Raw genomic sequence first — 27,180 nt, forward strand, 5'->3', positions numbered from 1 at the left:
CTGACTGCTGTGCCTGACCTAGCAGCACTGCCCCCCTGTGACCCATCTCTCATCACCAGGTGGAGTGGGCCTGCCCCAGCTCAGTTGGCACTGGCATCTGCCAGAGATTGCCGGGTGCCGACGCTGGTCCTGCTGTCGCTTCCCTGCAGAGATCCGGGATATTCTGGAAGACTTCAACTATAGGAGAGATTTTTAGCTGCCTCACATCTTTTATAGAGCAATTTTAGGAAGACTCCTAAAACATTTTGCAGTTTGTCATCAATTTTTATATTCACTTAATTTCTTTAATACTCCTTATCATTGATTTGCTGGCAGCTTTAAGAAAATGGTTAACTTTTATCTCCCCTGTATTGTCATCAATTCTTTTTACTGTTGGCAATTTTACTCTACCTACACAATCAAATGTGTGTGCAGAGTGTAAAACAATTAATGGACCCTAGTTGTAAATAGCGGAAATATTTGTGCTGCTTGGTCTATTTCGTTTTTCTACATCGTATGTGAGAAAGCTATCTTCTAAGGCCTCCCTCACACAGGCGGTTGCAGTAAACGCAGCGCTTTCAGCAGCGCTGGCATGCGTTATGCCAGCGTTTGGCTGCTTTTTCAGCACAGCTGATAACGCAGCCAAGAAAGCTGAAAAAAATAAATTAAAAATACTTACCTAGTAGGTGCCACCTGTCGTCGCTGCACTTGTCTGTGCCAGCAGAGCATCTCTTGCTAGTAACGGGGTTTCAAGACCACGCCTCCAGTAAGAGATTGCTCTGGTTGGCTAAGCCGCAGGCCATTCATTCATTGAATGGCTGTGATTAGTACATCCAGTGCTGGCTGTGATTGGCGCTGGATTAGCCAATCAGAGCAATCTTTTGCTGGAGGCGGGTCTTCAAACCCCGTCACTAGCAAAAGCTCCTCTGACAAGTGCCCAGAGCCCCAGAAGGCAGCACCAGGGACCCTGACGGTGGCAGCTAGGTGAGAATAACTTTTTTTTGGGTAGTGCAGCTAGCGCTGTCCAAAATGCTGCACCAAGTTGGCCTGCGCCTTCAGCAGCGCTTCTTACACTGCCCATTCATTTCAATGGGCGATGCTGGGCTGAAAACTGCCAAAGACGGGACATGCATCGCTGTCAAAGCATTTTGACACTCATGTGAACAACCCCATTGAAATGAATGGGAGCCTCTTACAGCAATTAGCGCTGCACTGAAAAGGGAGCGTTAAACGCTGTAAAAAAACATCTGTGTGAGGGAAGCCTTAAGGAATGTTAGGTGGCACTGTTTATGTGGGCATTCAGGATCATTTTTCTGGCACAGTCATGTAACCCCTTAAGGATATGGCCTATTTTGGGCTCAAAGGGATTTTATCATAAGTATAAAAATGTTTTCAGCAGCTAGGCCCATTAAAAAATAAAAAAATAGATCATACTCACCTCTCCTCGGGCCCTTGAAGTGGAGCTGAGTGTCTCAAATTGCCTTGGCGCTGGCTTCTGGGTAGATGGCTGGATGGAAGCATTTGACAGCTGTGGCCAATCAGAGGCCTCAGTGCCAGATCCCCAAGCTCCTGGTGCCAAGGATATGAGCGCTGATGCCAGGAGCGCCAACAGTGATGCAGTGACCTCTGAGTACCCGTAGCGGTCACATGCTTCTGCTTGGCCGTCTACCTAGAAACCATCACGGGAGCAATGTGAGCCACTCAGCTCCGCTTTGGGAGCCTAAAGATAGGTGAGTGTGATCTATTTATTTATTTTATAAGGGGCGCAGCTACTGGAAAAATGTTTATACTCGTGATAAAACCCCTTTAAAGACAAGACGATTTTGGGGGGATTTTCACCACCACTTTTTAAAAGCCATAACGTTTTTATTTCCCTGACTACATGGCCGTATGAGGGCTTATTTTTTGCGTGGTGAGCTATAGTTTTTATTGGCACAATTATTGGGGGAACACACCATATGATACATTGTATAACCTTTATTACATTTTCTTGGAGGGCAAGGAGAAAAAAAACGCCTCAATTCTGCCATTGGTTTTTACATTTTTTGTTTTGTCTTTTTTTATGTTCAATCTGTTTATTAGGTTTTAGTATTACCAAACAACAGAGAAATGTGGTTACGCAAAGTGCATCATATTACAGAGCAATGGAACAGAAATTTTGTGCCAGACCCATCTTAGGATATGAAAAACCAGGGAGGGAAGAGGGTGCAATAAAAAAGTTCACCAATGTCAGGATGCATGGACCAGGGGGGCAGATATGTTGGCTCCATTATAATGTGCAAACAGAGTGAAAGGAAAAGAGAAAAAAAACAGGAGAGTATCAAGGGAAGATAGCAGGATTAAGCAAGAAACGAGAGACGGGGAGTGGTGGTTGTATGGAGCAAGCAATGTCCCTCTACCAGAGAACTGAGCTCCGTTGGATACTTAGCAACTGTTTATGACAGGGTAGTAGCAATAAAGGGGTGAAGTCACTATCGGGTCCTGAAGCTTTATGGGGCCCACAGGCCCATCTATCACATAAGTATCTTAAATAGCACAAGGTAGGTAAGGGACCCTGTTACAGATTTTGCATCGGGTCCCAAGAGCTTTTACTTACACCTCTGGCTCAAGATATAAGGGGTCTAGTCAATCAGGTTCTGCAAGGCCACTCAGTCCTGCAGCATTGTCCAGGTGAGTCATTGTAGCAGGCTTTTGCTGGGGTCAGCTGAATCCTCAGCTGACCCCATTCGCATGATGTGGTTAACTTCCTGTACTCACTCTAGAATGGATAGTGGATGTGCAGTTTTCCAAGCCTCGGGATGACTGCTGTTGCAGCAGTTGGAAATTGATGGAGGAGGCCTTTCTTAATCGTTGAGAGAGGGCTGGGGATAATAGATAGTAGCACAAACTGCAGGGTGGTAACCAGGTTATAAGTTTAATAGACATGATACCAAAAGGGTTTTATGCATGGACAGTCCAGCTAGAAGGCACCCACTAGTGCACTCTCATGTTGATACAAAGTCCCACTCTCCAAGGTATACCTAGTATCACATTTTTTTGAGCGGCCTATCACCCGACCTTGCTTTACGAGGCTCACAAAGAAATGGCTGCAGTAGCTAGCTGGTAAGTTATTTACTGTGTTATAGCTACTGAAATCACATCAACGCTGCTCAGTACTGCGGCATAATGCCCTCCATGCTAATGTTATTTCTGTGTGTGAGTTACAGAGAGTTAAGGAGCCAAATCTATTGTTATGTCCATGAACAGTATATGGAAGATTTCATAGCAACAGTCTTTGCTTTACTGTTTACTTTATAGCAACAGTCTCCTTCCACCAGTTCAGAGAGAACTAATAGTCTGGCTGCACACGGCCAGGTTGGATTAGGGATTCGGGATCCCGCACCGGAGTCCGACCCTGTGCCCATCTGGTGACCCTGCCTACTTTTTATTTTCTTCTTTCTTCTGTACTGCAGATGGTCCGGTCGGCAAGCCATCGGATAAGTGCTGTACAGATTTCCCTACGCAGTCGCTAGGTGATGAAGCAGGTCCCGCGACATTTACGCAATGTTAATTGCGGAAGGGCCGCGGGTCGGACAGCTTCCATTGACTTCAATGGAAGTCGTCTGTGCGGACACCGCACATAAATAGAGCATGCTGTAACTTTTCCTCCGCGAGCGGAAAATCGCAATGGGTTTCCGCTTGTGTGCAGGAAAAAGCGCTTCTCCTTTTTTATCCTTAGGATAAAAAAAATCAATAGTAAATAGGTGGACTTTCATAACTCAGGATTACTGCTGGTTAGCTGTTTGCTGGGCTGTTTCCACTACAGTGGTCAGGATTGGTACTGCAGGCTATTCAATGGGAACTTTGCCTGCACTACCAAGTGTGACCACTGCAGTGGGAACGGAGCTATCTACATCCTACAGAAATCAGCTCAGTGCACAAGCACACTGGTCTGGTAAACAGCTAATCGTCGGGGTTCCTCAGCGCGGACCATTGTTGGTCTACTATAGTATGTGTGGATAGTCAATCAATAGTTTTACAACTTGACGACCCCTTTCATGTGTCAAGTTAAACTTTGCTACATCTCTAATAGCCAAAAATAATGTTATTCTTCATGGTCACACACATGGCAGCTATTTCTGAGGTTATCTGACAACGAGTGTTCGCTTTAAGACGGGTTTTATGCATAAAAAATTGTCTGCCCAATGTTAACAGTAGTTATATATAAACACATATTTGCGCCGCTTTCCTCTCCCGGCATCTTCACCATCTTTGTAGTTTTGTTACTGAGGAAAATGTTTAGAAAAGCAGCTCCGGCTAGTCAGCGAATTTGAAAATAACTTGAATTACACATCACCATTATCATCATCTCTGGTAAAAACAGTAAAGTGAATATTTTATCGCTCAGCGTGAGCCCAATTCCAAAAGCGTCATAACATTGTAGACATAGCACGATAGATCTCAATGATAAAAACAACATGTACAAAAATAGTAAATGGCGTTCAGCCTCCTCTCCCCCAGAAATGGCTACTTATCTGCTGATATTTTGTTATTTACATGACAGCATTATAACTATTGGTTACTTCGGCTCTGCAGAACAGACTGAAGGATACTTTAACCAACCCTGTGTGGTGCAGATTACAGATCCATAGGATCTCAATGAGTAACGGTATGCTGTCTCCATGATCGGCCATATAATCCCATGCAAAAACTTGCGTCTTGGGAAGAATATATCCATAGTACAGCATGCTACTATTTGGCTTAGTTGAGTGTTTACAGTGCTAGGAACTAGGTTGGCATTATACACTAAATGACTACTTTATTAGGGCACCTGTCTAGTAGTGTGTTGGACCTCCATTGGCCTTTGGAACTGCAGCAATTCATTCTGGCATAGACTCTACTAGGAGCTGAAATTGTTTTGCAGAAATATTGGCCCCTGAACTGTTCATACCTGACAAGATGGGGTCATCAATTCATGCCACTTGTGCCAAATTCTGACCCTCCTATCAGCACGATGCAACAGAAATCTGGATTTATCAGACCAGGTGATGTTTTTCCACTTCCCAGTGATACAATCTTTGCGCTCTGTTGCCCAAAGGAGTTTCTGTTTCTCCTAGACGCTGGAACTGTCTGCTGTTATAGCCCATCTGTGCTGCGGAACAATGAGTTGTGCATTCAAAAATGTTATTGGAGCACCAGTGTTGTATTTGGCTATAATTTGCTTGAATGTGCAATGACTGTTCATCAGATAATTTCTGACATCCTCCTCTGACCCTTTTAGTTGATGAGTTATGTCCACAGGATCCCCTTTCATTGGTTGTTTTTGCTCAATCACACCATTCTTAAGAAAGATGTCAATGGACCTTGAACATATGGCAAAAGGTCGTCTGCAGTGATGAGTTCCATTTTCTGCTGAAACATACAGATGTCCAGCTCCACATGTAGCATAAGCAGCATCAAGCCATATCCCATGTGTGCATCGTTGGTTCTAGAAGTTGGTGGCAGCGGTGTTCTAGTCTGGGGAGCTTTTACTTGCATGTCATAGGACTGTTGGTCATCCTACCACAATCATTGAATGGTGAACACTGCAGTGACGTGTTAGCTGGCCATACGCACCCATATCTTCGGGAAGACCTCCTCGACCACAGTGCCATCTTTCAACAGGACAACACTCCATGTCATCAAGCTAGGATGACTAGGGAGTGGTTGGAGGAACTCAACAATGATTTCTCCACACTGTCTTGCCCCAAACTCATCGGACTGTAACCCTATTGAACATGTTTCAGATATGCTGGAAAGGGCTGTGAGATCTGTCTCATTTACCCACAAAATGTGCACCAACTGACGGAGCTGAAGCATCGGTTGAGTACGGAGGATGTTCACCACCTTGTGGAATATGTTCCCTGACATCCGAAAAAGGTGGACCAACCCGTTATTGAGTAGATGTTCCTTGGATAGTTCAGTATATAGTATTGCATACAGCCATTCAAATCAGTTGACAACAATATAATAGACAGAGAGCGGCTGTCTGTTTTGGCTTATAGAAGGGGTTGCCAAATGGGGTACCCCTCTATGACGTCTATACGACCAACTATACATGGACAGGGCTTATCTATATGAGTCACCCCTTTAAGATAAAGCCTCCATCTCCTCGCCTTCTGTGTGTTTCACGGCGATTACCTTCCTTCAACTTTGTAAGCAACTTCAATTTAGAAAACTGCTTGCTGTAAAATACATAGTAAAGCAATATCTAGTAATAATCCCTCGCTATACCCGAGGCCTCCACCTCTTACAGTCTCAGACTTTTGTCGTTGATTCTTGATTTAAGCCGAAGGACGGATTAGAACAAACCAGACATGGAAAAAACTAAATTTGATTTATCGTCAAAGCAAAGGAGACGAGGAAACGCTCCCCTGAATTATATGTAATACAGGAATAGGGACGTATTCTATAAATAACATTTACAAGTCACCGCTAATAAACGCTTATGGAGACGCGATCGCACATAACTCACAGATTAACTTTCTTGCAATCCCTGGAAGCTATTTCACAGATGATTAAAAATTAATCACCGTCCGGCAAAAAGGAATAGGTCGAAGTAAATTTCTAACAAATAAAGAGTAATACGATGAAACACAAGTCATAAAGCTAAAGAAGTCATGGAGACGCTCAGGATAATCCTTTAAATAGAGCGCTTGTAAATAATTTGGATAGATCACACATACTTTTTCTACCCGGACATTTATCACCACTTACGTATATAGGATTCTGCCTTGGGATGCAATCATCATTTCTCTAATCGGATATATCATGCTGACACTCGTCAGAGGATTTGGTTTATTAGTATGGCAGGTATTGACCGTCTATGATTAAAGCTGAACTCCATTACAATAAATGTATGCATATCGTTAATGTTTGTTGCAGCTCATCTGGGTGACAAATCTATCGAATCAGCAGCCATAGGTACAAAAAAGAAGTCAGAGGTGAAACTAGAAACCAGCGCTCCTCAGACTACCGAGTCCCTAACATATACTGAATGGCCCCTTTTATTAGAGACTTTGTCCGACTGAGCATTTGAGTTTCCTTGAATTAGACCGTGACCCCGGAGTGCAGCATACAACTGCAGCATTTAGGGAGCGGCCAAGGAGATTTGGGGGTAGATGAGGACCTTGTCACGGTGGCGCTACCATCTCCTCCCTTGGGGGTAGCTCGCGACCTGTCCAAGTTACTGCTGGGCAGCTCACAGGGAAAATATAACCGGAGGTTACCTTAAATTTTCTTGTCACTCGTGACGCTAACGTTCTGTCCTCTGCAGTGAATCTTAGTGAAGTAAATAACTTAGTTCACAAACAGGGATACCTTCTGGACAAACTGGGAATGGTCGGTAATGTCCGTTTACTGTAACTTCAGCAAGTTTCAACGTATAACAGTAGCTTGGCACAAATTACACTTATAGAAGCTGGTATGACAGGGAGGACTTCTCGAGGTAATCCAGACAATCCACAGTCCCAGTTATCTGTGTGATCCCGCTCCCGGTGACTCTCTTTCTCCCTCTAACACTTATGCTTCTAGTGTTTTTCTCTCTCTCAAGCAGCAGTCCTTCTTTCTCTTTCACTCAGTGCTTAGTGGTAACACCAGCACATACTGGGTAGAGTAGGCCCAGGCCAAGCAGAATGGAATCGCTCAGCTGCTTCCATTCTCCACACACAGACCAATCAATGTCTGTGGGGTTCACTGGCTTGCAAACTCTAACTCTCAGACAGAATTCCACAGACTGACAGGCATTCACCTTGCAAACACATATATAAAACATAGTCACATCACACACAACAAGATACATTTTCCAGACATAACCCAGACATTAACCCATTCAGTGCTGCAGAGGTGCAATACACATACTAAATGTACACTACAAGTAAGACACTGACAAGACAATGGCATGAGACAAACATATAACATTGTGGTGAGGCGCCACTAGTTCTGGGCCACTACACAATTACGTGACAATTTATAATGGGGGGTGGCATAACCCTAATTAATATATATGCTCCAGCGGGCAAAAGAGTGCTAAAATTGGCTGAATCCATATTTATGCTGCACCGTGCTAATGGGTGGAATAGAATTTGAAGCACGCAGCATGAATCGATGAACACTTTCCATCACATGTCAGCAGTTCAGGCAGGTGAAAGAGGATGTTATGACACAGGCCTCTTAGTACATTTGTCTCACTTCCATGCACCAAATGAAAACCTACACAAGCTGCAAGATGAAGCAGATTTTTGTCATAATCTACCCCAGTTGCCGGCATGGATTATAGTAAATTTGACGGACCATGTGCTGCTCCACCCCTAAAGCCGATCCTCATCCACTCTTTTAAAAAGTGGAAGGCGGGATGTCAATGCACAAAATGTCACAGTTTTGGTGCATGCAACACAATTGCAACTTTTGGACACCAAAATTCTGGTCTCTAACGCATAATACACAGTGTGCACAGAAGCAACGGTGAGCTCTGCCACATCTGCATTTTAGCAATTTTTATATGGTGAGCTGAGTTTTCATTGGTACCATTTTAGGGTACATATGGCTTTTTTGATCACTTTATTGCATTTTCTGGGAGGCAAAATGATCAAAAAAAAGCATTTTGGGTCAGTTTTTTTGTTTCTTTTTTTTTTTAATGTTTGCCATGCAGGATAAAAAGTGTGCTCAATTTATTGTATAGATCATTGCAAATGCAATGCAACCAAATGTGTTTTTCTACATTTTTTTTTAAATAAAGAGGGAAAAGTGTACACAATTGTTTCTTTATTTTTTATTGTTAATGTGTTTTTGTTTTTTTTATTTTATTATTTTCTTTTTACAGCTTTTATGCCCCTGAAGGGGACTTCACTGATAATACATTGCAGAAGAACTACAATATATTATCACGAATATTAGCAAATACCAGGCAATAGGAGACCCAGACACCATTGTCTGGGGTCCGGTTGCCATGGCAAACCATCGGCTTTCCGTGATTACACAGCAGAAGGCCGATGACGTCACAAAGGAAGCATGTAAGAGGGTAACAGCGAGGATCAGTGTTTTCACCGATCTTTGCTGTTGCAGTGGGAGGCTGTCTGCCACTGTAGATGGCACAGGGCAGCTTCTCAGCTCATTCTATCCATAGAATGTAAGTTTACATTCATTCGTGGGAACCCTTTCCTAGCCAGGACGTATATTTGTGTCCTGGGGCGAGAAGGGGTAAAGGTTTGATGTGATATTTACACTATGCACATGTAGACATGTTGGGCTGGTGAGGTCTTTGGTCATGTTGCGGACACAGTAGCATGGCGCTAAATTGGTTAGAGTATAGCCAGACTACAAGGTATTTTGGTGCCTCCAAGGAGTGAGTAGAGTATGTGTATTGTCAGCGAACAAGAACCTGTCTGGTGTACGTAGTTCTCGGGACTGATATTACAGCTGAGATCCTTAGGATGTCTCTGGAGGGACCTGATAGCAAATGTTTAATTTCCCTGCATCGTCACCACAGGAGAAATGCAGTATCATATAAGTTTTATTGAATTCTGTCTGTGTAATGCGCGGGATGTGCCGCGTCCTTCAGAGTGAGAGACTCTCTTTGTAGCTGCTCTCCGCTGTAGCTCATAGATTAAGATCCTGAATGAATGAGATATAATCTGGATAAGAAGATGTAGAAGTATAGGAGGATGCAGCAAAGTGCCCAGGGAAGCGGGATACGATGCCGATTAGGGAGACGTGTTTGCAAGAATGCAATCTTATTTCATTATAGAGTTGGGCTAGTGGTAGGAAAAAGACTCCGCAATATAATATTCTTAATAATAACCAGCTACTGACTATAAGCTGTTGCAACTCTCTACTGACTGTAATCCTCTTTAGCACTCCATGCTAACTCTAAACAGCTTTTTTTTTTAAATGCACTCTTTATTAACAGTAAATATCAGATTTTCGGTATTATATGTCACACGGTAAACACAAAATTTCACAAGTTTTTAAAATGTCCTAGTACCCTTCTGACACTTTTGGATAGTCCACACATAGATAGATCAAACCTTATGATACAGATGATACAGCACAGTCCATGATTCCACTGCTCCTCTTGTATTATATGTGCACTCAACAATCACCAGAGACCGGTCTCTTTCAGTTCCAGAGATTGGCATTGTTAGAAGAGGGAAATTTGTGCAAATCCTCTGAGCCCAAGGTGTTTCGAGAGCTTGACCCATTCGTTACCCTCTGTGCTTGGCAACTGGACCTCCCAGATTCAGAGCAGATGCCTTCCCTATATAGCAACAGTGCCAACAGTTTTTAGCCATGGTTCTTGAGCAGGTAGTATTTTATAGCAGGACCCAGAATTCCCAAAACATCAGCCCCTCGGTATGTCCAGTAACAGAAAAGAAGCTCCAGAATCACAACTAGACCCTTTTTATACCCTCTCAGACGGTTTACCAGAACCTTCCAGCAGTTTCCTTAGATTAATATTGCTCATTCACATCTATTAAGTAAAGTCTCTTTCCTTATGTTGGAGCTCCCTCTTGTGTCCAAACCTGGAATTGCAGCCTCTCATATATCAACAGACCAGAGGGAATATGATACCCTGCTACAGAAGCATAACCTAAGCTCCTGGGCCCTAACGGAAAATATGTAACAGGGCCCCCTCCTACCCTGTAATATTCACAATAAAAGGTTCTTCTTATCAGGCTTACACGCTGATTTTCATGTGCTATTCACACATGAAACAAACCCATTAGTTTAAGTGGGTGTATTTACATGGGCAATTTTTCTCTTGCAGCAATGCAGCACGTCCTATTCTTTGCATCATGCATTTTTGTCAGCCATTAAAAGGTATCATATCCACAAGGTTGCTTGGTTTCTCTTGCTGAGAACAATCACACTCTACTTTTGCAATTCTGTTCTAGGATCAACCATTATTCCCTATGGGAGGAAAAAAAATTGCATCGCACTTGCATGTAAATGCAAATTTCATGCGAATGCGATACGATTTTCTTCTTTTACTATTAAAACAACATGCATTTTTCACATGTATGAAATAGTAAATGCAGTGATGCGATGCATTTTTCTTGCAAAACGCAGTGAAAAAAATGATGGGTTTACAAGTACGAGAACCGGTCTGAGTTTCATACTTGCCCATGTAAATAGGCCTAAGACAGATGGGTCCCTCAAGTACAAGATCCTGGGTGTGACTGCTGAGGACTACTTTTGGAAGTACTTTGCTTTACTTATCCAACTGAACTCAAAGCTCCTAACTGACTTCATGGCGGAACAGATCCTGCTCTTCTTGCATGCTAACAACTGCAGTCTTTATACCAGTCATCTGAAGTAGGGAAAACGTTCTCTCCCAGCATGCAGTGCAGCAGAGAACATTACATTATAGGAGCTCTGCTGAATTGTTTAACCCCTTGGATAACTGTCTCCTGCTCTAACAGCTAGGAAGAGAGAAATCCCAGATCCTGGCAGTTTAACACCTTATGTGCCGCAATCAGTAGAAACTGCAGCATGTAAACAGATGACGGGCAGGGGGCTCTTTCTGTCACCCATCAGCACCCTGCAATGCGATCGCAAATTACCAATGGGTTCCTATGACAGCCGATGGTCTGAGAAAGGCCTCCGTGTCTGCCATGTAACTTAGCCTATTAGGCCCCGCTTCTTGCAGAATCTTATAGGCTGCTTCCATAGGCTCAAAAACGTCTGCATCGCTTCTGTGAAATTGCGATCTTCAGGCTCTTGTTTCATGTGCGTCAGAGGACCGCAAGTGATTCCATTGATTTCAATGGGAAACATCACATCGTGCTCACATGCACATCACATGGCATGTGAGTGCCATGCAATGTCTTTTAACCCTTTCCAATCCACTGTCTGATGTCTAAAGACATTCTGATTGAAGGCTGTACAGCTCTGACGTCGGAAGATGTCTGGCAGGGTCTTCTTACTGTAAATTACTGGCCGCTCTGTTGTCGGGGGCTTCTCCAGCATGTCGCATACCACAGTACTGGCTCTAGCCAGCAGATGGCGCCATTGTATAATGGCAGAAAGAGAAAGCCCCCTAGGAAACCCTAAATCCAAAATTGGATTGCAAAGGGTTAAAGTCCCATTGGAAACAATGGGCAAGGCGTTCCGAGGGAACACCAAAAGTTAGAACTTGCTGCGATTTTTATCCTCGCAGCATTGCTGTGAGCAAGTGAATAAGTCATGTAAATAAGTTCATTCAAAAAAATGGAGTTCAGACTCATGCGAGTTTTGTGCATTCCACAACGCACACAACTCATGCAAGATTCTTGCCTGTGTGAGTGTAGCCTCAGAAGAATGGACTACATAAGTAATGCAGTGTACTATCCTAGTGTTTTCTCCTTCAATATCCATTTAAAGCCTCCTGCATACGGGCAGAAATTCCACGGCGGGATTTCGCACACAATTTCCGCCCATGCCTGCTGCCATAGGATTGCATTAGATAATGCACTCCTATGCGGACAGCCGCGATTTGAACGCGTGAAAACTCGCGTGGTAAACAAGTTGCGGCATGTTTTATTTCTGTGTGAGCCTCTTCATGCAAAAAACACGACCCCACGCAGCTCTGCTGTTGAAAAAAAAAGAATGTATCAAGTGGGGTACCACAAGGCCCTGTCCTAGGCCCAGTGTTGTTCAACATTTTTATAAATGATCTGGAGGAGGGAATTGATGGGAAACTGATCAAATTTGCCGACGACAAAATCTAGGAGGATTAGCTAACACTAGGGAAGAGAGAGTATTCAAAAAGATCTAAAGAAGCTTGAACAGTGGGCGGTGACTAACAGAATGGTATTTAACAAGGAGAAATGCAAAGTCCTACATCTGGGCAAGAAAAATGTAAAAAGCATATACAGAATGGGAGGAATTGGGCTAAGCAGCAACACATGTGAAAAAGACTTGGGTATACTAATAGATCATATACTGAACATGAGTCAACAATGTGATTCAGCAGCCAAAAAGACAAACACAATTCTGGGATGTATAAAGAGAAGCACAGAGTCTAGATCACGTGAGGTAATTATCTCCCTCTGCTCTTCTTTAGTCAGACCTCATCTGGAATATTGTGTCCAGTTCTGGGCACTCCACTTTAAAAAAGACATCAACAAACTGGAGCAAGTTCAGAGAAGAGTTACCAAGATGGTGAGCGGTCTGCAAATCATGTGCTATGAGGAACGGTTAAAGGATCTGGGAATGTTTAGCTTGCAAAAAAGAAGGCTGAGAGAAGACTTAATAGCTGTCTACAAATATCTGAAGGGCTGTCACAGTGCAGAGGGATCAGCCCTATTCTCATTTGCACAAGGAAAGACTAGAAGCAATAGGATGAAACTGAAAGGGAGGAGACACGGAGTAGATATTAGAAAAAACTTTCTGACAGTAAGGGTGATCAATGAGTGGAACACGTTACCACGGGTGGTGGGGAGTTCTCCTTCAATGGAAGTGTTCAAACAAAAGCTGGACAAATATCTGTCTGGGATGATTTAGTGAACCTGCGCTGAGCAGGGGGTTGGACCCGATGACCCTGGAGGTCCCTTCCAACTCTACAATTCTATGATTCTATGGTTCATCTCTATCTCGAAAAATTGTAATTAACTATACACAACACATTATATGTAATATACAACTTTTACCCCCCAAAAGTAAGTCCTCATATGGCTATGTCAACGAGTTATAGTTCTTACAATGCAACAATGTAAATGCCTTGATCCTTAAGGCACATAGGGCGGTCACTAAGAGGAGAAAGGTGTAGCCATTGACATAATGTTGTCTGATTCCACTAACCACCAGCAGAACTTTGAATACAGCTCTGGACTAGACCAAGAAAAATAAATAATACAATGTATTTATAATATTACTCAACATAGAAATGGATGAATTGTGCATTGATGGTCCATCTATGATAAATGACCAAGTCCATAAGAGAGAAAGTATAGTGTAAGTCTTTGAGAATATGGAAAAAGATACATTTTACTTAAATTAGTTTTTTCTTAAGGTAAAACGTAAAGAAAAAGTAATTGTCTTTATGTCTGAATATTATAAATGCTTAATAGTTTAAAACTGACTAGGGGAGAATTGATTTGACAATTATAGGAGATCTTACGAACCTCGTAATCAAATATACATGGAGTCTCTCTTTCAAGTTGACAGCACATCTTATGATAGTCAGGTCTGAAATAAATTGGAGGAAAGTGCAATCTGGCCAACACCTAATAAGTTATTAAAGTATTTCAACTTCATACCGAGCATGATGGGCCATGTTGGGGGTGTTAATGGTGAAGAGCCTTGACTCCCTGATGACCTTGACACCGTAACATTTCTCTTTCAGGAAAATAGGTGTATTCAGCTATGTAATAGAGGTTAAGATATTGGAAAATTATGATGTTCCATGACCAATGAGCATATTTTATGTATATCCAATATCTATATTACTTACCTTCTTTATAAACCATTTGTGTCCATCTTTTCATAAGTGGAAGCTCTGATGGTGCATCATTTATATGTGCCGGTCTGAAGATCAGTTGACAGTAACGGGTCAACTTTAGAAATCTCCAGTGATCAGCTGTTAACCATAAATTTGTCCTGCCACAGTCATTTCGGGGTAAATGTATTTTAAATAAAGTCATTCAACTAAATAATCACTCATACAATACACTGTATGGCCACTTTACTAGAGACATTGGCCCTTTAACAGTTGGAGCTTCCTTGTGTGGAAATTGGAATAGGAAAATCCAGCGATCTGAGCAACTTCCAAGTACACATGGGCTATCATAGCAGGCGACCACTTCCAACGCCATTACTGTCTAAGAGAAGAAAAGACTCCAAAGGACGGAAGAGAGTAGAAATTGGATCACAGAGCAGTGGAAGAACATGACCTAGTCCAGATTTCTGCTCCACCATCCTGATGGGAATGAATCGAAGAATGCCTCCTGTCTGGTGTGAACAGTTCGTGCTGGTAGAGGTGGAGTAATGGTGTGCAGCATGGTGTTGGTGATTTTTTTCTTGGCACACCTTGGGTCCTCTAATAGTTGTGGATGGAAACCACACTGATTTGCAACATCTCTGTCAGTCAAAGGTGGTCCAGCGTGCTATTAGACGGGTGTTTAATAAAGTAGCCATAGACGGTCAAGGTCTGCTCTTTATGAATGTCTCTCCTTTCCAGCAAATAGAGGCCCACCCTCATGATGTCATCAAAAATGATCATTGGGAACAGAATGGGAATATTTCCACTCTAGAAATTGTGTTCCTCTGGTCTGTGTAGAAGCGATGACCTTTTTTCATATTGTTATTTTTCAGCACAGACCAAGTTATAGAGTGAAGTATAGAAACTGCTTTGAGTCATATGATGTATCCTTCAGGAACTCGTCCAACAAACTAAGGTGAAGATAACTATTAATACAGTAAATAATTTCAGAAACTGCTGCGTAAGCACGAGGAGCTGACCGAGTTCCAGATGCTTATTACAATATTTTTTTTTTATTCCTTTTACTTTTCCACTTTGTTAAATGTTTTTATAGGGCTGTATTTCAAGTCACTGCCCTTTACAAGGAACACGGTTCAGGCTCTTACACCAAGAAGGGACTCGCACGCTGTATCGCAGTGGTGTCTCCTGGAGCCGTCAGTATAAATACTTTTTCTTTTTCTTGCTTGCCCTTTCTTTCTTAGCCATCCATGAAATTATTTTGCCAGGATAAAACAAGACAAAACACCCGAACACCCGGCGAGACTTACGTAACCTTGAGCTGCAACAGCAACAAAATACAATTGTGGTCCTGGGAATCTACTGTACTACTAGACAGTTATTTAAAACGCTGAGTTTGGTTACACGGAAAATTCTACTTATTTTTGAACTGTAGTGTAAAGAAAAAAAAAACTCAAAATGAATGTTTAGTGTTTTACAAAAAATATTTGCCCTTTTTCTAATGACCCCAAAGGATTCCACATATGAGAGCAAGACAAAGATACGGCCAAATGAAAAGATCAGACTCGGATGTCCCATAAAAATAAGCCAAGCTTGTGCTGGACTGAGATTAGATGGCACCCTATGCAGAAGTTTTCTTTTGAAATCCAATCATATGAGAAAGATGATATACAATATATTGCACTCATAGGCAGTCTGCTTGTGCAGAAAGTAGCAAGACAGCAGCGTATCCATACCAGAACAGCATACGAGAACCAAACTCACAGCACAAATAAAGCTCCAAAACCAAGCTCAGTACATAAATACAGCACCAGAAACAAGCTCATAGCATAAATACAGCACCAGAACCAACCTAAGTACATAAATACAGCACATGAACCAAGCTCATAGCATAAATACAGCACCAGAACCAGCCTCAGTACATGAATAAAGCAATACAACCAAGCTCAAAAAATGAATACAGATGTAGTAACAGGCCAATAACATGAATACAGTAGTAGAACTCAGTGATTGTGTTGTAAGGGTGCTGACAGCGGTGCCTTGTAACATCAGAGAAGAACAGACAGAGCTTAGAGGAGGATTTATGTAGAAAAGAGTCAAGCTCACAGATCAAGTGCCAAACTTCAGAGGTGACAGCAAAGGAACAGGGAGCCGGGTAAATATAAAAAGCGCACCCGCAGACTTTACGTTCCCTGCTCTATAAACACCATAATTTCTTTTATGGTGCTTATAGGATGCGGTAGGTTCCCTTTAACACTTAAACAACTGCCAGCATTTGGGGATGGCCATGATGCTATCTGGCCTTGTTATGGCTTATTTATAATCTTTGATATTTTCACCCCATGTTGGGTGACAAGTCCTAAGTCAGCCTTAACATTTAACCACCTGGGAAAATTGGTGTCCGGCCATAATGCCTTCTGACTTCATTATGGCTCATCCATATCTCACCTTCTCGCCCTATGTTGGGTCTCAGGTACTCTGTCATGCCTTTAACACTTAATCAGCTGGCAACATTGGTAACCAACCATGATGCTTTATGGTGTCATTATGGCTCATCCATAACCTGCTCTTTTCATCCCAGGTTGGGAGGTAAGTCCAGTGTCAAGCCTTAATACTCAACTAACTGGAAATATTGGTGGCCGGCCATGATGCTTTCTGACATTGTTATGGCTCATCCATAATCTCATCTTCTCACACCGGTTGGGTGCAAGTCCTACAATTTATCAAGCCTTAAAGGAGTTGTCCAGTTGCTGGACAACATCCTATCAATAGGGATGACTGTAGTAAAATAACAAACAGAGCACTACTTGCCCTTCACTGCCATTGGGATTCAGCACGGCAGCCCTGCTGTAGTCTTGGCATTTGTTGTGACTGCTGGCGTCACTGCTTGCTCTCCTGGGATCGACACTCACTATATGAGCGCCACAATACCAGGAGTTGGAGAAGATAATGCAGCCTCTGACTTCTGTGATGTTAGCTGTTACAACAAATGCCGGGAGCAAACAGGGTTGCAGCACTAGATACTCGCGGCAAAGGAGTAAGTATTGCTCTGCTTATTTACTACAGTCAGCCTTATTGAAGTGATGTTGTCTGTTTACTGGACAACCCCTTTAACACTTAAAGGAGATTTCTGGATAAAAAATAGAAATTCTGAAAATGCTTAAATTTAGGAGGTAGAGCTAAGCAGCAGCAACCTGTACCATTTATCTGCCTTCCTGGACCCTCTTCTTCATCTTGTGCAGCCGCTGATCCACCTCTGTGTTTACATGCATCACTTCAGCAGTAAACACAGCAGCACACGGTTGCCTACAACTTTCAGTATGCATAGAGCTTATCTCCCGACCAGTGCTGTAGCTCCGCCCACAGCTCACAGGTCCTACAACTTACCAACCTCCCTCTCAAAGTGCCCGAGAAAGCCTGCTGACCTTCCTGCACATGATCAATACAATGCAGTACTTTTACTCTTGTCCTCCCATCATGCACTGCTCACAGGATGTGGGAGGCTATGGACAGGGGAGTAAGTAGCAAATGTGGACATCAGAGGAAGTGGAGATATTTTTCAGACGGGGGATATTTATGTGACATAGAAAATGAAGAAAGTAGCTAGACCAGGCACAATGAACCCATTACAGAATGCCTTATTGTAATGATGTACATTAGATTTTAAAATGTTAGTCTGCGCCAGGAATACCCCTTTACCCAGCTGGCAACATTGGTTGGCAGCCATGATGCTATCTGGTATCGTTACGGCTCTTTCATCTTTTCACCCCAAGGGAAAGCCGGTCCAAAAATAGTAAATCCACGTTTTTTATAGCTTTCCTTGCTGCAAATAAGACTGTTTTCCAACAGATTTTATATGCCAGAAAAGGACTATGTTGGAAAAAATGACATTAGAGTCCAAGATGAACTGAGAGCAGCGGCTGCTGATATTCTGCAGATCTTCCATCCTGTCGTGTATTTATAAACAAGAACGTGCCGTGAATAAGATGCCGATACAGAATTTCACCTCTATCACAGCCGCTTTCATGTGGAGGAATATTACTAAGCGGACATGACAAAGGGATTAGCTGCAGTTACCTGGATGTGTCTTCTGCATTGCCTCATATTTAAATTGTGTCTTCAGGGGTTTGCGAATATCCTTACGTCTGCTGTTTTATTGTCGAAAAACATTTGGAATCATTAAAGCGGCTTAACGATTAGACGCTTCTTGACATTTTACGATTTTTTTTTTCCCGTACAATTCCTCATATTAAGTAACTAGGTTCTAGCCACTTAATAAGAATATTACATGCAGCTGCAGCTTTGTAAGATCTGCTAATAAGTTCAAGATATTCCAAGTGGCAGACAGTCCCCACAGGCTTGGCAGCTGCAGATTGTGCTGACTTGAATGAGATACGTTGCTGCAAACACATTAGCATATCTACTTAGCTGACAGCGGGATCTGATCTGGTCCTATAACTCATACAGGTGATGTATGTCTTATATTATACATCCGTCTAATCTCTCATGATGGTGTGTTGTAAATCCTTCCGCAAAGTGCTGGCCATGAAAACGGAAAAATTCTGGTAATAAAACCCGATGCTCTCTTGCTTTTAGATGTCCTGCTGTATTATCCTCCTAGACAGACGGATCAGGCTTTATGGCAACACTAGGACCTGTACCAGATTGTTTTGAAAGATTGTGTTAGAAACATTTGCCAGACTATCGTATGTTGGATTATATTCCAGTAGACTTTTTTTTTTAAAGCAAACACAAAAAATGCACAAAAAATGAGAGCGCTAAAACTTACGCAAATGTACTTTGTGATACTGATATGTTTACTATTAGCATATATACTGGCATTGCCCAAGTTTCTGACGCCTTTTATGTCTTGGGTCTTCCCCTCTTTTTCTCACTTCTGGCCTCTTGCTGTTTTAGGAGTACTGTAGCCCTTGATGTAGTGACTCTTTCTCATTATACTTGAGGTTTAGCCTCATGCTGTTCCCGAGGTTTCCTGCGCCCTTGATGCACTGACTCTGTCTTTCTCTTTTTGAATTCAAGCCTTGTGGTGTTCCGAGGTCTCTGCAGCCCTTGATGTCATGGCTCTTTACCACTCATTGTTAAAGAAGATCTGTCAGCATATTTTTGTAGCCCTCATTGCCTGCTACACTGATCACAGTGATATGTCTGCTGTGTGTATCTGGGCAATAGTTTTGGAGAAACTTGCATTTTATTAGTAGCAGCCAGACACAGAACTAGGTCTACATATTCATGAGATGCAGGCTAGCCAAACCCAACCTACCATACAAGCAATGATTGACAGCAATCTCACAATTAATAGGCAGACAACAGTCATTCGTTAGCTGGAGGACAGGTAGAGTGCAGCTAGCCTGCAACTCATGAATTCCAGGAATACTTCAAGTAGTCCTTTATTTATGTACTGCTACTGATAAAATGCAAGTTTCTCCAAAACTACTGCACAGATCCACACAACAGACACATCGGTAGGCAAAAGCCACTACATGCTGCTCTGACTGGCCAGTGCTGCTCATGTGGACAGTACTGGGTAATCAAAGCAGGTGTAGTATTTAGACTAATGATGTATACGCATCAGGTGGTCAGAGAAGTGGTGTGGCCATCTTTCTTTCTCCAGGCCCAGAGAGTCGCTTTAAGTTGTTGGTCATGTTGTTCACTTGTCTCACTCATTGGCAGTAATTTTTACTTTCATTGTTTTCAGCTGGACTTCAATCCTTAAAGGGGTATTCTGGTTCCAACAACATATTCCCTATCCACGGGATAAGTGATAACTAGCTAATTAGTGGGGGTCTGACTGTTGGGAACCCCATTGATTACGAGAACAGGGGTCCAGTTGGTCCCCGAATCAAGGAAGCACTGGTCAGGCAGTGTGGGAAGCACAAGTCGGGCAGGCGCACGGCGCTTCATTCATTTTGATGAGAGCATAGAAGATTCCGGACTGAAGCACTTAACTGGGCCCCCGTTCTCGTGAACATTGGGAGTCCCAGTGGTAAACCCCCCCCCCCCCTATCCGCTAGTTATCTCATGTCCTGTAGGTAGTGGATAACTTGTTGGAACTGGAAATCCTTTAGAGCTGTTCTAGTAAAATAAAAACTATGCTGTGATTGGTTCTTATGTGCAACAAACCTTTTAACACTCCCAACCCCTCCAGTATTTTTAGTTGGTCTTTATGAGTGTGTGCACCAAGTTCGGTTGAGATTCAAGGCATGTAAAAGCCTATGAAGGACAAACAATGTTGGCTCATTTTAAGTAATGTCTCTTTTTGCTAAAGCACACCCCCTTGTCTAGTGATGTGCACAAAGTGTCTAAAATCTATCTACCAGTTCTGTTGGGAGGAATGGAGCCGCCGTTGCACATGTGGGACCTGCGGCTCCATTTCCCCCTGCACTACAGAAATGGGACAGTGTGACCATTGTCGGATTGGTGGGGGTCCCAGCAGTCTGACCCCCACTGATCTATCAGTTTTTACCCATCAGGTGGTTGGGTACAAACTGAAGTATTGTCCCATTGTCATAATACCCCTTTAAGGGGTACCAATCATCCCATGCAAAAAGTCCCTTAGATGCGCCAGATTTATTACAGTGGCTCCTACGACTGATGAACCTGTCCAAACGTTAAACAGTCTAGTTAAAACTTATATCACTTACTATTTGGCTAGTATACACATACACAGAATGTTTGATGCATAATGTAGCATTTAGGTCTCCCCCCCCCCCCCTTTTTCATAAAGCCATGCATTATTATTTTTTTAAAAGCAGTTTCCTCTTTCTCTAGGCACAATTCACTAGGTCAATTTCCTTTGAACTTGAAGGGGGTGTATAGTAATAGCTATACCATTTCCATATACTGCACAGAGAAGAGAGCAGGATCTCTCTGTAGTATACCCTCTAAAGCTGCAGTATGGAGGACATCATATAGAAGTACTGACCAGTACTGCTCTAGAACAAGCACTGCAGGTGAGATAAAACACTTACTAGAAGCTGCAGCAACATATCTCTTTCTTCCTCCAGCGGCTCCCTCCTCCTACTCTTCATAGTCTTCAGCTGAACTCTGACCTCTTTGTCTACAATTATATCAGTACATTCAGAGGGAGTGATGCAGAAGTGGCTGATAAGTGGAGAAGGCTGCATTTTAGGGTCATAACATTCTATAATGTCTTAATTTTTATCATTTATAGGAGGGGGGGGGAAAAAGTGTCACTCTTTATAGGGCACTTGTCCATCTCTTATGATAATCTGTTCAGCAGTCATTTATTTAAAATTTACATTTGCCGTAGTGTAACCTGCAGTTAGAGCTAACAGAGAAGAGTCTGATGATAGTCACGTATCCACATTCAAACCACTGCTTGACAGGTCTCCGAATATGCACAGTAATATATAGGAAGACTTGTCAAGCAGAGGCTGGAGGGCGGAGGGTTCATGCATACATGAATATTAGACGCCTTTCTAGCAGTGCTGGCCATGCACTGGACGCTTAAATGTAAGCTTTTAAAAACTGCTGAATGGCTTAACGTAAAAAGGGACAGCGGCTGAGCTCATTGTTTGCCCAGCTTCCTCTGCTATAAAAAAGATAGGCTTATACTTACCTCCCCAGCCGCTCGGTTTGCAGAACATTACAGGCACTGCAGCCAATAACAGAGCTCAACTCTGGTCATTGACTGCAGTGCCTGTGATGTCCCATAAGACTGGGGAAGCCTGTGAACATGACATCAGAGGTGAGACCTGCGAGGAGTATAAGCCCTTTTGTTATTTTTTTTATGGCAGGGGAAGCTGGATTTTAATGACACCACAGATCTCAAAAAAAATCCTTTAAGGCTGCTGGGTTTCTTTTTCTTAAAACACCAGTGGAATGGTAGTGCTCAGATTTTTAATATACCCAATCAAAAAATGTCATGTTATACTTCTCACTCAAAGTGGTTAATGCATCTCCTCTATTCATCAGCCATTTGTAGAAAGTTCTGAAATGTTGCATTTGGTGCGTTGAGGGTGAAGAAAACATTTCAACCTTTAGTGGGAGTGGGCTGGTGTGTTCACGTTTTAATCAACATCTGCACAAAGAACTTTGCATTTTATATCATAAATATAATACACATTTAATATCTGAATAAAATAGCATAAGTATCAGATGAAACACCTGTTTTTGCTAGCTCAGGCTAGATCACAGCTAGAGCTGTGATCTAGCATGAAGTACATCCTGTTGAAACATGGGTATAGGTTATATTCAACTTCCACTTCAAGCAAGTTGAAGTAGAAACTGCATATAATTACAACTTTCATTGCAGCCCATGATCCTGCAGGCTTTTTCTTAAGCTGTAGCGTGGCTAGTTCAGTGAACTTGCTCTTATTTTAAAGCCAAGATTCCTAGAAATGAAATATAGCCAGAGTCGAAGGTTTAGATGGCATACAGCCCGAGATAAGAGCCATTAGTTTAAAAAAAAACATATGAGATATGTCCTTGGCTACTGTAATGCCTTCCTGCAAGGACATGTGAGCTACAGGAGAGAATTAAATACAACAGGCTAGTTGTGGTGCATGTCTTATTGGATAGGACATGCTGTAGACTTTTGCCTTCTGCATGTGATTAACATTCATGATGGACTTAGTTTACCATTTGATGCTGATTTCCAGTGTGCAAATAGACAGCAATTCCAAAGGGGTGCCACATGTGTGACCCCATCCAGTGGTAGAAGGCCTAACATGGTTTTTATTCCCTACACTTTCATGCCAAAATTTGAAGTGGGAGTTTTATCATTTGTAGACAAACCACTCCAGAGAAAAGTCCCCACTGCATCCTTGTAAAGCAGTGGTCTGGTAAGTGCAGTCGCCCCTTTTAGAAACGGATTACTACCCTGTCCATTTTGAGCCTACGTGACACGATGCGGGTTATTCATTTGTTACGCGCTCTAAGCTTCAGCTGATGCGGCACTACACAGACTTCATATATTCTGCCCACCACATGCACATAGTATAGGCATAGTATAGGCAATGCCAAGGGCTCCCGATTCCTTTCAGGCAATATTCCTTGATTGCAGCTCCATATGCAGAACGACAGTGTTTTTTTTTTCTCCGTTTCTGCCATGTATAAAAGCTCATACACACAACAGGGCTGCAGAGCGTGTCAATTGCCATGTGTACGCACAAGTCCTGAATAGTATTGCAGGATTAGGCAGGGCTTACACGGCCATAAACCGCTACAGAGGTCATTGAGCGTTTTACAGCTCTGGAGCTGGCGGTGACCTGGCATACTGTGGTGTAGAGTGGCAAACCTGTACTACACATGACAGATTATGTCACGCACGCCGTCATGCGCTGTACACCTGTTTTTATTTCGGATCATATTTCCCGCACCGTTGCAAAGTGATGACACAAATACGCCACCGATACGCAATGTAATTGCTTATGGGCACGCGTATAGATGCCCCCCTTGAGAACAGTGGGCTCTATCCCATGTATATGCAAAATAGAAAATGCTGCGTTTTTTGTAATCAGAATTGCGCAAGGCAATGTGATTGTTTGCCTGCGAGTTACCGCGTATAATACAGGCGTACAGTGCCCACGTAATACTAGGCAATACGCTCCTGAGTGCCCTTAGGCAGAGTGAGTGTTGGGGCGAGTAGGAAGTTTACGTGGTGCACCTTCAGAGCAGAAAGTGAAGTCAGAGAAGTTGGTGGTGTCCTTGTAACTTCTGCTATAGAGCCAAGTAACTGATGATCCATAAGGAGCAGCACAACCTGCATTTGGAGGACCAAAGTAACAAAATACATGACTACAGTAGCCCCATTTTACCAATTGTAAAAACTTTGCCCAGAGCGCACGGCTTCAATGAATACACGAGCCGTTTTAGGATCCAAAATAAATGGAAATCTTTATTCAGGAAGGCTGTACAGTCTGAAGAACAGATCTACACAGAGATCCGCAAGATGTCAGGGAAAGGCTAAAATAAAAAGATTATGGCTTCAACATGTGGCTGTGCAAAGACACCGGTGTCGAAAGAAGATCTGGACGAAAAAGGATGACTGTGGACGCGATGATGTGCAGATGTTGCCGTCTCTCCTTCCACACTTACAGCATTTTCCTCTTTTCGAATTCCTGCGGGGTGATAAATAATGGATGTTAGTGACACGAAACAAGCTGCAGGCAAACGCCGCCTTCAGATTAACACCTGGTAATTTTTTATGTAGTGTGGGCACAGGCATGAAACAAAAACGCATGGGAGCTTTCTGGAACGTTTCTAATATATGAGAGGTGAAGGACGCTTGCAGCGCTCAGTCGTAGCACTTGGGTATTTGCATGTAGTTGCTGATCTGCCACCTATAACCTCAGTAAATCACACCTCGCTTAAATTAGCACACAAGACATCCACAGCGCTCCATAACAAAAACCTTACAAATTGGCTCTCAATCTGCCTGTCACCAGAACGTCTCGTGGAAGAGCTAGACTCTGCTGCCATCAAGTGTAAGTGAAAAGCCCTTACAGCGCTGCTCACAAATCACTCAGGACCCGAGTCATTATATCAGGTGCATTCAGCTGTAATAGAAACATGGGACACATTTTAGAAGACGTGACATTCTTCGGTGACGAGTGAGGTAGGTGACAGCCTCGTCCGGCGCACAGAACCCAAGTGACCGCGGCTGAAGTTAGAAGTGTCAGTTGAGGGAGACATGCGGTGAAGGCGTTATGGATGTGAAAAATGTGTAGTTGTGGGTGTCACAGTTCAAAGAAGGGCAAACGTCATGTGAGAACGAACCAAAAAGAGCCTGTGCCATGCACCAAACCAGCCCAACAAGACGGCGTGAGTAGAGCAAGAGGTTATGGAGGACCGATGGGTGATGGACTGTGGAGAAGATTGTCTGCAAAGTCAGCATTTCCATGGAACCTGTGCACACCATCGTGTTTGAAGACCTCAGAATGTGAAAAGCTTCCTTAGGTAGGTGTGACAAACGTTTGCCAAGGTGTGTGGCGCAATGTGTCAGGCAATCTTGAGATGGGAGGATTGCAAGAGGGTGCCTTCATTCCTGAACTGCCACATTCATGAAGAACGCTCTCTATGGTCGCACAATTTCCAGTCGTTTGTCCTGGCAGGAAGTTGGGGTGGTGTTTGGGGTTGAGGGGTGGGAAGAGATTACCAGGAGCTCTCATTTCTCCCTGTTCTACCACCAGTCCATTTGTATCTGGAGTCCTCTTCATTCTTCAACGAAGGCCACGGAGATTCTTAAACCACGCAATGTACACTGGGCGCTGGTGTTGCACCAGTAGTTTAATTGCTCCATGTAAAAGGACCTGTAATCGTTGGAATGAGGGAACGATGACAGTCATTTGCTTTCAAACAATGTCCATTTATACTCGCAGATAATGGTTAAAAGTTTTTCGCCATAGCTTGCCCAGTACATCAGTCTGTCAGGGGAGTCTGGAAATGGTCGGTGAATTACTGAATGATCGTCTTTTATGAGAAATAATTGGCAGATAAACCATGATCTTGCAAGGTATTTGCCGAACAATTATTGTTCATTGCCGCACGATTCTACAATAGCTGTTCAGTATAAAAGGGGCTCTAAGACATTACATGCCGCTCTAAATGGTGATCATTGCTCATGTGAGCAGCGCTGGCCAGTCTGAAAGTAGCATGCAGTGTGACTACAGATACTACTCCATACCCATTGTGTGAGGAATGCCACGACCATCCTGGAATACTGCAGAGGGGAACAAGCAAATTGGTCGCAAATTGGTGAAAAAAAGCTGGTGTCACATCCAGACCAGACGCGCCGGATACGTAAACCTGAAATACTATGCAACTGCATACGCGTTAAACCCCAAAAGAAAATGAACTGTGAACAGAACTCACGAGCAGACATAACAATGACTGACACACACCCAAAACATTCACCCAACCTACCTGCACGCATAAACAGAAGGAATTGCTATGGTACGAGGTATTGGTTCGTATTTTGGCCAATATACCCTAAACCCACAAGCCCGCAACAAGGGTACTGGTTGTCTCGTGGGTCCGTACTTCAACAAGACAACAACCCTGTGAGGCTGGTCTGCAAGTGGGGCGATCATCCCAATAGGGAAGGCCCCACGGTGGAATCTAAGGGCCCGGCTCGCCCCAGATGGTAAACAATCCAAGTCGAACAGTTCACACTAACACACAAGGGAATGCACACCACATAGCACAGGACTGCCCACACCACATTTTTGGCCACCTGCACAGACACACCAAACACGTCGCTGTCCACACCCACAGAAACCTGCACGGACGCAAACGCAAGGGGAACAGGAGGAAAATGAGGAAACCAGCAGTCTCTAGCCAGAAGGGCTCTCCCCCATGCGCAGACCAGCGGCGACTGGCCGGAGAAATCCACAGCTAGCCAACCCAACCATTCCACACCTGTGGAAATGTTCCTCCGGAGAGCCACAGAACCACAAGCCCCAGGTGCACAACCCGACAGCTAGCAATACTATGGTGTAAAACTACTTAGCAATACTCACCTTTCCCTTCCCCCGCTGCTCTGGTTCCGATATTTACCCGATCCCTTGCTGGTTTCCATTATCTGCATTGCAGTAATAATGTGCCATGACTGAAGGAACTGCTATGGTTATTGGAGTGGTCAGAGCAGTCACATTTCGCGACATGTCATCGCTGGACCACTACAAACAGAAACCAGCGAGGGATGGGGGAAGGGTTTCCACCCCTGCAGCAAAGGGAGCGGTAAAGTATTGCCATATTACTGCTATATAGCATTTCTAAAATAT

General features: G+C 43.2%; 1 protein-coding gene across 1 annotated transcript in view; it reads right to left on the reverse strand.

Annotated features, from left to right (window-relative positions):
- Positions 1-24,265: 24,265 nt before the first annotated feature.
- Positions 24,266-27,180, reverse strand: part of SUCLG1 (succinate-CoA ligase GDP/ADP-forming subunit alpha) — a 53,038-nt gene continuing 50,123 nt past the window's right edge. The window contains exon 9 of the mRNA XM_066572942.1: positions 24,266-24,516. Within this exon, the coding sequence (XP_066429039.1) occupies positions 24,490-24,516 (27 nt within the window). The 3' untranslated portion in view covers positions 24,266-24,489. The remainder of the gene's footprint in view (positions 24,517-27,180) is intronic.

The sequence above is a fragment of the Eleutherodactylus coqui genome, chromosome 7 (genome assembly GCF_035609145.1).
Source record: "Eleutherodactylus coqui strain aEleCoq1 chromosome 7, aEleCoq1.hap1, whole genome shotgun sequence".
Classification (NCBI taxonomy): domain Eukaryota; kingdom Metazoa; phylum Chordata; class Amphibia; order Anura; family Eleutherodactylidae; genus Eleutherodactylus; species Eleutherodactylus coqui.